Source organism: Oncorhynchus clarkii, chromosome 12 (genome assembly GCF_045791955.1).
Source record: "Oncorhynchus clarkii lewisi isolate Uvic-CL-2024 chromosome 12, UVic_Ocla_1.0, whole genome shotgun sequence".
Taxonomy (NCBI): Eukaryota; Metazoa; Chordata; class Actinopteri; order Salmoniformes; family Salmonidae; genus Oncorhynchus; species Oncorhynchus clarkii.
In genome coordinates this window covers 60,368,110-60,382,191 of record NC_092158.1, presented here as the reverse complement: position 1 = coordinate 60,382,191, position 14,082 = coordinate 60,368,110, and the positions used below count along the sequence as shown (strand labels likewise).

The 14,082-nt window shown below is 44.0% G+C and overlaps 1 protein-coding gene across 3 annotated transcripts in view; it reads right to left on the bottom strand.

Moving 5' to 3' along the window:
- Positions 1–7,455: 7,455 nt before the first annotated feature.
- LOC139420889 (potassium channel tetramerization domain containing 13) overlaps positions 7,456–14,082 on the bottom strand; it is a 42,232-nt gene continuing 35,605 nt past the window's right edge. For all 3 annotated transcript variants that reach the window (XM_071171284.1, XM_071171286.1, XM_071171285.1), the window contains one exon: positions 7,456–8,971. In XM_071171284.1, coding sequence (XP_071027385.1) covers positions 8,735–8,971 — 237 coding nt within the window. In that variant the 3' untranslated portion in view covers positions 7,456–8,734. The remainder of the gene's footprint in view (positions 8,972–14,082) is intronic.

The following is a 14,082-nucleotide window of genomic DNA, read 5'->3' as shown; positions in this document are numbered from 1 at the left end:
ATGTTAGCTACCAGTATCTAGCTAACGTTAGTGCTAATGACGTTAATTGTTCCGGCATCTTTATTGAAATTTAGGAAATGAAGATTTCATTGAACCTTATGGTGGGCTTCGCCGTCTGAAGGGAGCAGTACATTCGATGTGGAATAACTACGATGTCCAAAATATCCTCATGTCACCGATGGGAAGCATTAACTGCATCTGGGCTGTGGCTTGGCTTTTCACAAAACTCCCAGTTTTGGGCCTCTTGTGAAGGCATGGGCCAAGGAGCAATGAGCTATTACTGCAATGCATCTTAACTTTTTTTTTGCTGTGACCATCCATTGTCTTACACCCTGTAGTCCATTTGTTAATTAACACCTCTGCTTATACTCTGAACAAAATGTTATAAAGAGTTTTTTTTTACACGGACAAGAGGACAGAAACATTATTAACTGAATTCTTTTTAATTAATTAATTTCAGAGATTGGTTTCGTTTCTCTTTCATTAATTGAAAGATAAAGGAGCTTCTCCCTTGTTTATTTAGTTTTTCCTGCCTAAGAACTTTTGCATGTACACATTAGTACCAGTCACCCTTCTAATTAGTGAACACCACTGGATCTCTGTATTCTCTCACCTGAAGAGACTATGTGAAGCTGGTCTTCACTGAGCACAAATGTGCAGCCTTGAAAGTTGCCATCTAGGGGCAGTGACGGGAATGCTGGTGTCTCCTTATGGTGAACTGTGTCACGTTGTGATTGGAGGCTGCTGGTAAGACAGGAGGCTCCCCACCTGTACCTTTCCAAAGTGGGATATCTGCTTTTCAGCAGATATCCCTATGCTGCAGATCAATGGCTTGGATAGAGGGTCAAAGCTCTTGTATGTCTCTTCTATCTGGAAAACTGAGAGGTCGAGGAGTGTTCCAAGAAGGGTGCTGTAGTGTACAGCAGCCGCTGTGGTTAGCAAATCTAAACAATGTACTTGAAACCACCTGAAATTAAATAATTTTATATAGTCAAAGTGTAATAGAATATGACCAGCGACTAGGTAATACTCACCTAATCCCTCCACCTGCCATGCGCTTTTTGGTGGGCTTGGTGATGGTCATTTTTCCTATGGGCCCAGGTTGCAGACCCTGTAAAAAGACAGTATAGGGGCACTATTCTAAATCTAATCATGAGACAATTTATGTTTTCATTAAATAATTTATTAGCATTATGACGTTATTATAACCATATGATGTTATGTGGTATAGCTATTAAAACATGCCATAGTTCTTGGCTTATGCCACTGCTGCTAGGCCTCTGTGCAGCTGTGCACAGGTGGGACGACTGGTGTTCCCATCTGGGAATTGTGTGCCGACTGGAATAGTAATGCAACTGAGTGGTTGCATAATGCAGTGCCAGCAACACATGAACAGTGATGTGGCATTGTTACGGGTTCTTAGGGCTTAAGTACAACCTATGATGTAAAAATGTAATTATTCGACTATAAAAATCACTCATGTGTCACGACCAGCAGACAGAAGTGACTGGCGAAACATGCAACAGCCACTATATTCATGACAGCAATACGGGTTTAAACTTTTCTATTAAGGGTATATGCCCTTGTTTAAATTAAATCTAATGCGTCCAACATAAGAGCTTACATAAACAGCAAGGAAGACAACTGAACAATTACTACACCAAGAACGGTTTCATAGATATGGGTTAAGCCTAGTCCTAGACTAAGCAATGCCTCTTAATGCAGATCTCCATTGACCGTTACTTCTTAGTCTAAGACTAGGCTTCATCTCTGACTGTGTAACTGGCATGTAGTCTGTCACAAACAGCTGACTTTTCACCCTACACTCAAACTGTGGTTTCTAATTTTTCCTCATGGACCTGTAGCAGCAAGCCCCTATGCTGACCTCTCGTCACTTTGTCCCTGTTCCAAAACAGTTTGGAATAAAAATAATGAGAAATGTTCGCTAGCTACTATAAAATGCATGTCTTAAACTACGTTACAGCTTTTAGTAAACGTCCTTGTCTGGTCTGATAGGCAAATTGGCAAAACTTACCTTCATAGTTGAAAAGGTAACTGGAGACAAAGTTTGAATCCTTTTTCCAACTTGGAGGTCGGTGCTTTGCTACTGGTCTTAGCCAGACGATATACATCCGTTACTGTTATCTTTGGCAGCTCTTGCAAGCTCCTTGAGTAAAACAGTGCCATGGTTGGTAAGGGACAGGGGTGTTGGCGAATTGCTAGCCACCTTACTAGTTAGTGTGATAATAAACTCAGCAAAAAAAGAAATGTCCCTTTTTCAGGACCCTGTCTTTCAAAGATAACTTCACAGATCTTCGGTTTAAACACCGTTTCCCATGCTTTTTTTATTTATTTGATTTCACCTTTATTTAACTAGGTAGGCTAGCTGAGAACAAGTTCTCATTTACAACTGCGACCTGGCCAAGATAAAGCATAGCAGTGTGAACAGACAACAGAGTTACACATGGAGTAAACAATAAACAAGTCAATAACACAGTAGGAAAAAAAAAATCTATATACATTGTGTGCAAAAGGCATGAGGAGGTAGGCGAATAATTACAATTTAGCAGATTAACACTGGAGTGATAAATGATCAGATTGTCATGTGCAGGTAGAGATACTGGTGTGCAAAAGAGCAGAAAAGTAAATAAATAAAAACAGTATGGGGATGAGGTAGGTAAATTGGGTGGGCTATTTACCGATGGACTATGTACAGCTGCAGCGATCGGTTAGCTGCACAGATAGCAGATGTTTGAAGTTGGTGAGGGAGATAAGTCTCCAACTTCAGCGATTTTTGCAATTCGTTCCAGTCACAGGCAGCAGAGAACTGGAAGGAAAGGCGGATGATCAGTGAGGTACACCTGCTGGAGCGCGTGCTACGGGTGGGTGTTGCCATCGTGACCAGTGAACTGAGATATGTCGGAGCTTTACCTAGCATGGACTTGTCGATGACCTGGAGCCAGTGGGTCTGGCGGCGAATATGTAGCGAGGGCCAGCCGACTAGAGCATGCAGGTCGCAGTGGTGGGTGGTATAAGGTACTTTAGTAACAAAACGGATGGCACTGTGACAAACTGCATCCAGTTTGCTGAGTAGAATATTGGAAGCTATTTTGTAGATGACATCGCCGAAGTCGAGGATCAGTAGGATAGTCAGTTTTACTAGGGTAAGTTTGGCGGCGTGAGTGAAGGAGGCTTTGTTGCGGAATAGAAAGCAGACTCTAGATTTGATTTTAGATTGGAGATGTTTGATATGAGTCTGGAAGGAGAGTTTACAGTCTAGCCAGACACCTAGGTACTTATAGATGTCCACATATTCTAAGTCGGAACCATCCAGGGTGGTGATGCTAGTCGGGCGTGCGGGTGCAGGCAGCGAACGGTTGAAAAGCATGCATTTTGTTTTACTAGCATTTAAGAGCAGTTGGAGGCCACGGAAGGAGTGTTGTATGGCATTGAAGCTCGTTTGGAGGTTAGATAGCACAGTGTCCAAGGAAGGGCCAGAAGTATACAGAATGGTGTTGTCTGCGTAGAGGTGGATCAGGGAATCGCCCGCAACAAGAGCAACATCATTGATATATACAGAGAATAGAGTCGACCCGAGAATTGAACCCTGTGGCACCCCCATAGAGACTGCCAGAGGACCGGACAACATGCCCTTCGATTTGACACACTGAACTATGTCTGCAAAGTAGTTGGTGAACCAGGCAAGGCAGTCATTAGAAAACCCGAGGCTACTGAGTCTGCCGATTTGTATCGCTGTCAGTTACTTTTATTTATTGAAATTGTAAACCCAATGTTTTCACGTGTGACTTTGATTGTAAATGTATCCCTTTTTATGGTGATTGACAGAGTCGAAAGCCTTGGCCAGGTCGATGAAGACGGCTGCACAGTACTGTCTTTTATCGATGGCAGTTATGATATCGTTTAGTACCTTGAGCGTGGCTGAGGTGCACCCGTGACCGACTCGGAAACCAGATTGCACAGCGGAGAAGGTACGGTGGGATTTGAGAGGGTCAGTGATCTGTTTGTTGACTTGGCTTTCGAAGACCTGAGATAGACCTATATCCTTCCTGCCCTGCCTAACAGTTTGGGTCCACGGTGTCTCCCCCTTTGAAGAGGGGGATGACTGCAGCAGCTTTCCAATCCTTGGGGATCTCAGACGATATGAAAGAGAGGTTGAACACGCTGGTAATAGGGGTTGCGACAATGGCGGCAGATAGTTTCAGAAATAGAGGGTCCAGATTGTCAAGCCTAGCTGATTTGTACGGGTCCAGGTTTTGCAGCTCTTTCAGAACATCTGCTATCTGGATTTGGGTAAAGGAGAAGCTGAGGAGGCTTGGGCGAATAGCTGCGGGGTGGCGGAGCTGTTGGCCGAGGTTGGAGTAGCCAGGAGGAAGGCATGGCCAGCCGTTGAGAAATGCTTGTTGAAGTTTTCGATTATCATGGATTTATCGGTGGTGATCGTGTTACCTAGCCTCAGTGCAGTGGGCAGCTGGGAGGAGGTGCTCTTGTTCTCCATGGACTTTACAGTGTCCCAGAACTTTTTTTGAGTTAGAGCTACAGGATGCAAATTTCTGCTTGAAAAAGCTGGCCTTTGCTTTCCTGACTGACTGCGTGTATTGGTTCCTGACTTCCCTGAACAGTTGCATATCGCTATTCGATGCTATTGCAGTCCGCCACAGGATGTTTTTGTGCTGGTCGAGGGCAGTCAGGTCTGGAGTGAACCAAGGGCTATATCTGTTCTTAGTTCTTTGAACGGAGCATGCTTGTCTAAGATGGTGAGGAAGTTACTTTTAAAGAATGACCAGGCATCCTCAACTGACGGGATGAGGTCAATAACCTTCCAGGATACCCGGGCCAGGTCGATTAGAAAGGCCTGCTCGCAGAAGTGTTTTAGGGAGCGTTTGACAGTGATGAGGGGTGGTCGTTTGACTGCGGACCCGTAGCGGATTCAGGCAATGAGGCAGTGATCGCTGAGATCCTGATTGAAGACAGCGGAGGTGTATTTGGAGGGCCAGTTGGTCCGGATAACGTCTATGAGGGTGCCCTTGTTTACAGATTTAGGGTTGTACCTGGTGGGTTCCTTGATTTGTGTGAGCCACAAACAATTAATGAACATGCACCTGTGGAACGGTCGTTAAAACACTAACAGCTTACAGACGGTAGGCAATTAAGGTCACAGTTATGAAAACTTAGTAGAAAGGCCTCTTCAGTGTCCTGACTCTGAAAAACACAAAAAGAAAGATGCCCAGGGTCCCTGCTCATCGGCGTGAACGTGCCTTAGGCATGCTGCAAGGACGCATGAGGACTGCAGACGTGGCCAGGACAATAAATTGCAGTGTCCGTACTGTGAGACGCCTAAGACAGCACTACAGGGAGACAGGACGGACAGCTAATCATCCTCGCAGTGGCAGACCACGTGTAACACCTACACAGGATCGGTACATCCGAACATCACACATGCGGGACAGGTACAGGATGGCAACAATAAGAACGCACAATCCCTCCATCAGTGCTCAGACTGTCCGCAATAGGCTGAGAGGCTGGACTGAGGGCTGGTAGGCCTGTTGTAGCAGGTCCTCACCAGACATCACCGGCAATAACGTCGCCTATGGGCACAAACCCACCGTCGCTGGACCAGACAGGACTGGCAAAAAGTGCTCTTCACTGACAAGTTGCAGTTTTGTCTCACCAGGGGTGATGGTCGGATTCGCGTTTATCGTCAAAGGAATGAGCGTTACACCGAGGCCTGTACTCTGGAGCGGGATCGATTTGGAGGTGGATGGTCTGTCATGGTCTGGGGCGGTGTGTCACAGCATCATCGGACTGCCTGCAATGACAACAAGCTCAATCTCAACGCTGTGCGTTACAGGGAAGATATCCTCCTCCCTCGTGTGGTACCCTTCCTGCAGGCTCATCCTGACATGACCCTAGAGCATTACAATGCCACCAGCCATACTGCTCATTCTGTGCGTGATTTACTGCAAGACAGGAATGTCAGTGTTCTGCCATGGTCAGCGAAGAGCCCGGATCTCAATCCCATTGAGCATGTCTTGGACCGGTTGGATCAGAGGGTGAGGGCTAGGTACATTCCTCCCAAAAATGTCTGGGAACTTGCAGGTGCCTGGTGGAAGAGTGGGGTAACATCTCACAGCAGGAACTGGCAAATCTGGTGCAGTCCATGAGGAGGAGATGCACTGCTGGTGGCCACACCAGATACTGACTTTCTTTTGACCCCCCCCCTGTTCAGGGACACATTATTCCATTTCTGTTAGTTACATGTCTGTGGAACTTGTTCAGTTTATGTCTCAGTTGTTGAATCTTATGTTCATACAAATGTTAAGTTTGCTGAAAATAAGCGCAGTTGACCGTGAGGATGTTTCTTTTTTTGCTGAGTTCAGCTAGCTAAGAGACAAAGAACACAATCATATTACAAAAATCTAACTGAACGGATAAGCAGAATTGTTAATAAGAATTTTCAAAATTAAAAGCTATAGAAATGAAATCTTGAGATAATGATACGAGACTTAGAGGCTAGTGTGGCTACAATCAAGCTTACAGAACATGAAGCTATGTATCGGGTAGGAAGTTGAGCGGAAGTGGGCGTTGCAAAAGGTCTAGGACCCTCGCAAAAAAAGGGCAAATCATGACGTCAGTAATCTCCAGGTTGGAGCTCTGGAATTCCGAGATGGATGAACATTCAAAATATTTTTCTCGAGTTGTCTTGAACGCACTGAAGTTGGAAGTCTTTCTTTTACGCCTGCTATGTTAGTTTCGTCACTAGTTAACAGCCACAATAATGGCCATAACAGCCACTAGTTAACAGCCTCTACAATTTCTTCTTAATTTTATTTTAAACTTAACCCAGTGCATGATTTAGGCAGGAGCTCATAGGAGCAAAGTACCGGAACCATAACATTTCTACTGCTTGAGCTTCTGTTCCTATTATAGAATCTCAGCAAACGTATTGTGGAGCTCCTTCACCTAAATGTAAACAGTACCGTCATCCAAAATAAGTACCTGAAACTATTTCAGTCCAAGTCAAGCACTGACCTGAAATTTACACACTGCTAACCTTATGCCTAACCTTAAATTAAGACAAAAAGCTAGCCAATTTTGACTTTGTGGCTGTGTAATCTAGTGTAAACCGTATGTTTGGCTCTACGAGTTACCTAGAGGGGCATATTTTTTAAATGTAACCTTTATTTAACTAGGCAAGTCAGTTAAGAATAAATTCTTATTTACAATGACGACCTACACCAGTCTAACCCGGACGATGGGCCAAGTGTGCGCCGCCCTACGGGACTCCCAATCACGGCTGGTTGTGATACAGCCTGGATCTCACCTGCATTAATGGAAAGGTGAATGCATATTCATTCATCTGTCCATTCGAGAAGATTAAGAGGACAGGAAGAGTGGGATTTTCCACTCGATCCAACACACAAAACACCAAGATGAAGGGTTTAGATTTTTATTGAGAATGTTGATGGTCCATAAAATATCCAAAACCCCAGATAGTTACAATATCACAAAGAACATTTGACAGGAAAAACTTTTTTTTGCGCATCTTGGCAGACACTATGGGATGGTTTTCTTGACCCAGATTAAGCCCCTAGTCCTGGATTAAAAAACATTCTTTGCAAATGCATTTTATTCCAGGACTGCCCCAAACGTTTTTTTTTTATAGGATTAGGATGTGAGATTTACCTGCCAGATTACATGCTTCTATGGGTTAACAAGTGTCCAATAACCCATGGGACATAAAACACTTCCCAGGTTCGGATCACTTCCTTCATTTCACCTGTTATTTTTTATTTTTTTTGTGATCAGACTTTAGTGCGAGGAAGCAATATGTACCAAATTGAATACAAAGACTTAAACATGATTTTTAGAGAGCCAAATAAAGCCTGATTTCACCATCAGACAACATGAAATCCTGTTTCAATTAGGCACGGTAGCATCATGGACAAAAACATATTAAAACATGATTTAGCAAGTCAATGTGTACACATGAACTCACATGGCAGTTAAACATGACCATGGATGAGCATGGCATCAAGTGTCGGTTAGGAAAGTGATCAGTGCATAAACTGGTCAAAATATCAGATCAGCACCCTCAACACATACAATTCCCACCAACATCTATACTGAATAAATAATAAATAATGTATTTAAAGTTATATAAAAGGACAAAATAACCAAATAATAATAAATAGAGACAAATACATACAACAGTAATCAATTCAAAAGGAATAAACATCCAGCAATGCTCAGCAGTCTCGTTGTCTCTAACCTACTACCACCACCTCACTCCACCATCCCGGTTCCCTTTTAGTGCAGTTAAAGTACCTTAGTTGAACAAGTGAACCCCTCCATCTTCCAGTCACATTACCACCACCCAAACCTGGTCTAGCCCCTAGGTATTTGCAGACCAATGCTGTGTTCCAATTCTCGCTACCTTTCTCCCATAATTGTGCACATTCATTAGTGTATTAGTCCCACCTTTTGGGTTAGGGGTTGTTTTCCCCAATCGGGCACCAAAAAATTATAATATCTCAGTCCTTGATAATAAGCATCTTGAAGTCCCACATCTGCTTCCTTATATAAGAACCTGTCCCACGCCCCCTACTAAACATCCGCCCTAACCTCTCCATGCAAACACCCCGCCGCCAAACAACCTGTATCTTTACCCTGCCGCTAACTCCCTCTCTTTATCCCCACAGTTCACTCTTTTTTCTCAGTCCTTATACACAGTCTGTTGGCCGTGTCCTCTCTCGTCGTGCATGATGTGCCTCCTCACGTGGATCCTCCTCACCCTTCGGTCCCCTGCGCTGGCCCCCTCCTCCTCTGATTGGCTGGCCCCAGGCGATGATGACTCCAAAAGGGCCACGCCTCCCGGGCCAGAACCACGACCATTCTCATAGATGAGGATGTTGAGGGTCTCCTCAAAGATGCGGGCCTCAGGAAACTCCACCTGACAGGGAGAAGGAAGAGCAGGACACAGGGAGGCAAAGAATGGGTAGAGAATTAGAGAATTCTATATTATAGAGAATTCTATATTAAAGTGCCTTCGGAAAGTACTCAGAATCCCTTGACTTTTTCCAACAATGTTACATTAGCCTTATTCTAAAATGATTAAATTGTTTTTTTTAACCTCAATCTACACACAACACACCATAATGAAAGCAAAAACAGGTTTAGAAACTTTTGCCAATTAAAAAAAAAAAAAAAAAAGAAAACATTTGCATAAGTATTCAGACCCTTTACTCAGTACTTTGTGCCAGGTTTCCTCCAGACGTGACGCTTGGCATTCAGGCCAAAGCGTTCAATCTTAGTTTCCAGAGAATCTTGTTTCTCATGGTCAGAGTCTTTAGATGCCTTTTGGCAAACTCCAAGCGGGCTTATGCCTTTTACTGAGGAGTGGATTGCTCAGTTTGGCCTAGCCAACTCTAGGAAGAGTCTTGGTGGTTCCAAACTTCTTCCAATTAAGAATGTTCTTGGGGACCTTCAATGCTGCAGAAATGTTATGATACCCTTCCCCAAATCTGTGCCTCGACACATTGCTGTCTTGGAGCTCTACGGACAGTTCCGCCAAACTCATGGCTTGGTTTTTGCTCTGACATGCACTGTCAACTATGGGACCTTAAATAGACAGGTGTGTGCCTTTCCAAACCATATCCTATCAATTGATTTTACCACAAGTGGACTCCAATCAAGTTATAGAAACACCAAGGGTAAACCCTCAATTTCAAATCTCATAGCAAAGGGTCTGAATACTTATGTAAATAAGGTATCAGTTTACATTTGTAAAATTTTCTTAACTTGTTTTTGCTTTGTCATTATGGGGTAGTGTGTAGTTCCATTTTGGAATAAGGCAGTAACATAACTAAAGTGGAATAAAATTCAAGGGGTCTGAATACTTTCCGAAGGCACTGTACCAATTAAATATTGAAAAAAGTGTTCACACCACTTTACATTTTAAACATAATTAAATTGAGATGTTTTGGTCACTGGCATTCATACAATGCTCCATAATGTCAAGTGGAATTGTTTGTTGGAAATTTTGAAGAATTAATTAAAAAAAATAAAAAGCGTAAATGCCTTGAGTCAAGTGTTCAACCCCTTTGTTATGGCAAGCCTAAATACATTCAGAAGTAAAAATGTGCTTAACAAGTCACATAAGTTGCATAACCAATCATTGTGTGCAATATGTGTTTAACATGATTTTTGAATGACTACCCCACACATTCCAATTAACTGTAAAGTCAGAGTCGAGCACTGACTTTCAAACAGATTCAACCAAAGACCAGGGAGGTTTTCCAATGCCTTGCAAAGAAGGGCACCTATTGGTAGATGGGGGGGGGGGGGGGGGGGGGCAGACATTGAATATCCCTTTCAACATGGTGAAGTTAAATCACACTTTGGATGTTGTATCAATACACCCAGTCACTACAAAGATACAGGCGTCCTTCCTAAAATCAGTTGCCGGAGAGGAAGGAAACCGCTCAGGGATTTGGCCAAAAATCCAAAGATGACTTGAAAACAGTTTGAGTTTATTGGCTGTGATCGGAGAAAACTGAGGATGAATCAACAACATTGGAGTTACTCCACAATACTAACCTAACTGACAGAATAAAAATATTCCAAAACAGGCACTAAAGTGATACATCAAAACAATTGGTAAAGCACTTTACTTTGTGTCCTGAATACAAAGTGTTACGTTTGGGGTAAATCCAATACAACACATTACAGACTACCACTCTCCATATTTTCATGCACAGTGCTGGCTACATCATGTTATGAGTATTAGGGCTGGGCGAAATGGCCTACAAATCATACCTACATTTTTTCGAACTTATGGCTGATTCACGATATACACTACATGTCCACATAATTTTGGTCACCTGCTTGTCGAACATTCATTCCAAAATCATGGGCATTAATATGGAGTTGGTCCCCCCTTCGCTGCTATAACAACCTCCACTCTTCTGGGAAGGCTTTTCACTAGATGTTGGAACATTGCTGCGGGGACATGCTTCCATTCAGTCACAAGAGCATTAGTGAGGTCAGGCACGGATGTTGGGCAATTTGGCCTGGCTCGCAGTCAGCGTTCCAATTCATTCATTCAATTCACGTGTTCGATGGGGTTGAAGTCCAAGCTCTGTGCAGGCCAGGAAAGTGCTTTCAAAATGATCGACAAACCATTTCTGTATGGAGCTCGCTTTGTGCACGGGGCATTGTGATGCTGAAACAGTAAAGGGCTTTCCCCAAACTGTTGTCACAAAGTTGGAAGCACAGAATCATCTAGAATGTATGCTGTAGCATTAAGATTTCCCATCACTGTAACTAAGGGGCCTAGCATGAACCATGAAACACACCCCCAGACCATTATTCCTAATCCACCAAACATTACAGTTGGCACTATGCATTCAGGCAGGTAGCGTTCTCCTGGCATCCGACAAACCCAGATTTGTCCGTCGGACTTCCAGATGGTGAAGCGTGAGTCATCACTCCAAAGAACAGGTTTCCACTGCTCCGGAGTCCAATGGCCGCGAGCTTTACACCACTCCAGCCAACACTTGGCATTGCGCATGGTGATCTTAGGCTTGTGTGCGGCTGCTTGGCCATGGAAATCAATTTCATGAAGCTCCCGACGAACAGTGCTGACGGCTGCTTCCAGAGGCAGTATGGAACTCGGTAATGTGTAAATATTTGTATGAACATAGTAAGATTCCACAGACCGGTGAATAACAGAAATTGAATAATGTGTCAGTCAGTAACAGTAATAATGTGTCAGTCAGTAAAGTAACAGTCAGTATCTGGTGTGGCCATTAAATGCATTAAGTACCACAATGTATCTCCTCCTCATGGACTGCACCAGATTTGCCAGTTCTTGCTGTGAGATTTTACCCCACTCTTCCACCAAGGCACCTGCAAGTTCCCGGACATTTCTGGGGGGAATTGCCCTAGCCCCCGATCCAACAGGTCCCAGACGTGCTCAATGGGTTTGAGATCCGGGCTCCTTGCTGGCCATGGCAGAACACTGACATTCCGGTCTTGCAGGAAATCACGCACAGAACGAGCAGTATAGCTGGTGGCATGTGGGAGGGTCATGTCTGGATGAGCCTGCAGGAAGGGTACCATATGAGGGAGGAGGATGTCTTCCCTGTAACGCACAGCGTTGAGATTGCCTGCAATGACAACAAGCTCAGTCCGATGATGCTGTGACACACCGCTCCAGACCATGACGGACCATCTCGCTCCAGAGTACAGGCCTCGGTGCAACGCTCATTCCTTCGACGATAAATGTGAATCCGACCATCACAAAACCGCAACTCGTCATTTAAGAGCACTTTTTGCCAGTCCTGTCTGGTCCAGCAACGGTGGGTTTGTGCCCATAGGCGACGTTATTGCCGGTGATGTAAGGCAGGTCCTCACCAGACAACAGGCCTACAAGCCCTCAGTCCAGCCATCTCAGCACTGATGGAGGGACTGTGCGTTCCTGGTCTAACTCGGGCAGTTGTTGCTGCCATCCTGTACCTGTACCGCACGTGTGATGTTCGACTGTACTGATCCTGTGCAGGTGTTACACGTGGTCTGCCACTGCGAGGACGATCAGCTGTCCGTCCTGTCTCCCTGTAGCTCTGTCTTAGGCGTCTCACAGTACGGACATTGCAATTTATTGCCCTGGCCACATCTGCAGTCCCTCCTAGCTGGTGGCATGCCTAAGGCACGTTCACGCAGATGAGCAGGGACCCTGGGCATCTTTCTTTTTGTGTTTTTCAGAGTCAGGACACTGAAGAGGCCTTTCTACTAAGTTTTCATAACTGTGACCTTAATTGCCTACCGTCTGTAAGCTGTTGGTGTCTTAACGACTGTTCCACAGGTGCATGTTCATTAATAGTTCATGGTTCATTGAACAAATGTGAGAAACAGTGTTTAAATCCTTTACAATGAAGATCTGTGACGTTATTTGGATTTTTACGAATTATCTTTGAAAGACAGGGTCCTGAAAAAGGGACATGTCTTTTTTGCTGAGTTTATTTGTGGCTGAAATAGCCAAAGCCACTAAGAAGGGGTGTCCACTTGCTTTTGTATATATAGTATATTTAGATCATGTTTTTGTGTAATGCTTTGTTGTACAAATAATTGTCAAATACACTGCATTTCAAACAGTCAGCAATAATCTAATGAATTCAGGGTTTGTGAAATTATACCTAGGCTAAATATAAGCCAGCAGCACCCTGCATCCCACTGCTGGCTTGCCTCTGAAGCAGGGTTGGTCCTGGTCAGGAGACCAGACACTGCTGGAAGTGGTGTTGGAGGGCCAGGAGGAGGTACTCTTTCCTCTGGACAAAAAATATATATCCTAATGCCAGTGAATGGGGACATTGCCCTGTGTAGGGTGCAGTCTTTCGGATTGAATGTTAAACGGGTGACCTGACTGTGGTCACTAGAGATCCCATGGCATTTACCATAAGAGTAGGTGTGTTAACCCCGGTGTCCTGGCAAAATTCCCAAATCTGGCCCTCATACCATCATGGCCACCTCATGATCCCAAGCTTCCAATTGGCTCATTCATACCCCCTCCACTACCCTATAACTATTCCCCAGGTCGTTGCTGTATATGAGAATGTGTTCAGTCAACTTACCTGGTAAAATAAAGTAAGACCCACTAATAAATGTAATTATTTTACCAAAATAATCAATGACCTGGCATTCAAATCTATGAAAATGCCCATTTTGTTACAAATTTAACCAGAACCATGCATAATGCACATTCACTTCTTGTAGCAGGCGTTACAGGAAATTAACACAAGTCTAATAAACACTCCCAAAAGCACAAGCCCACGTGCTAGTGAGTAGCCAGCTAATCTTTATAGCAATCGTTATATTTCAAGTTTTGCGAACTTGGACCTATTAGCTAGCTAACAGGGCATAACAGTTGAATTGTTATGCGTACACCATTCTGTCCGTCTCCAACTGTTTGAACAGCATGCTAGCCTGTCCACTTTGTTCAGATGTTGAAATCACGTAGCCTACCTTATTTCGCAGAATGAGAATGAGTTGCGAATTTCCTTATAT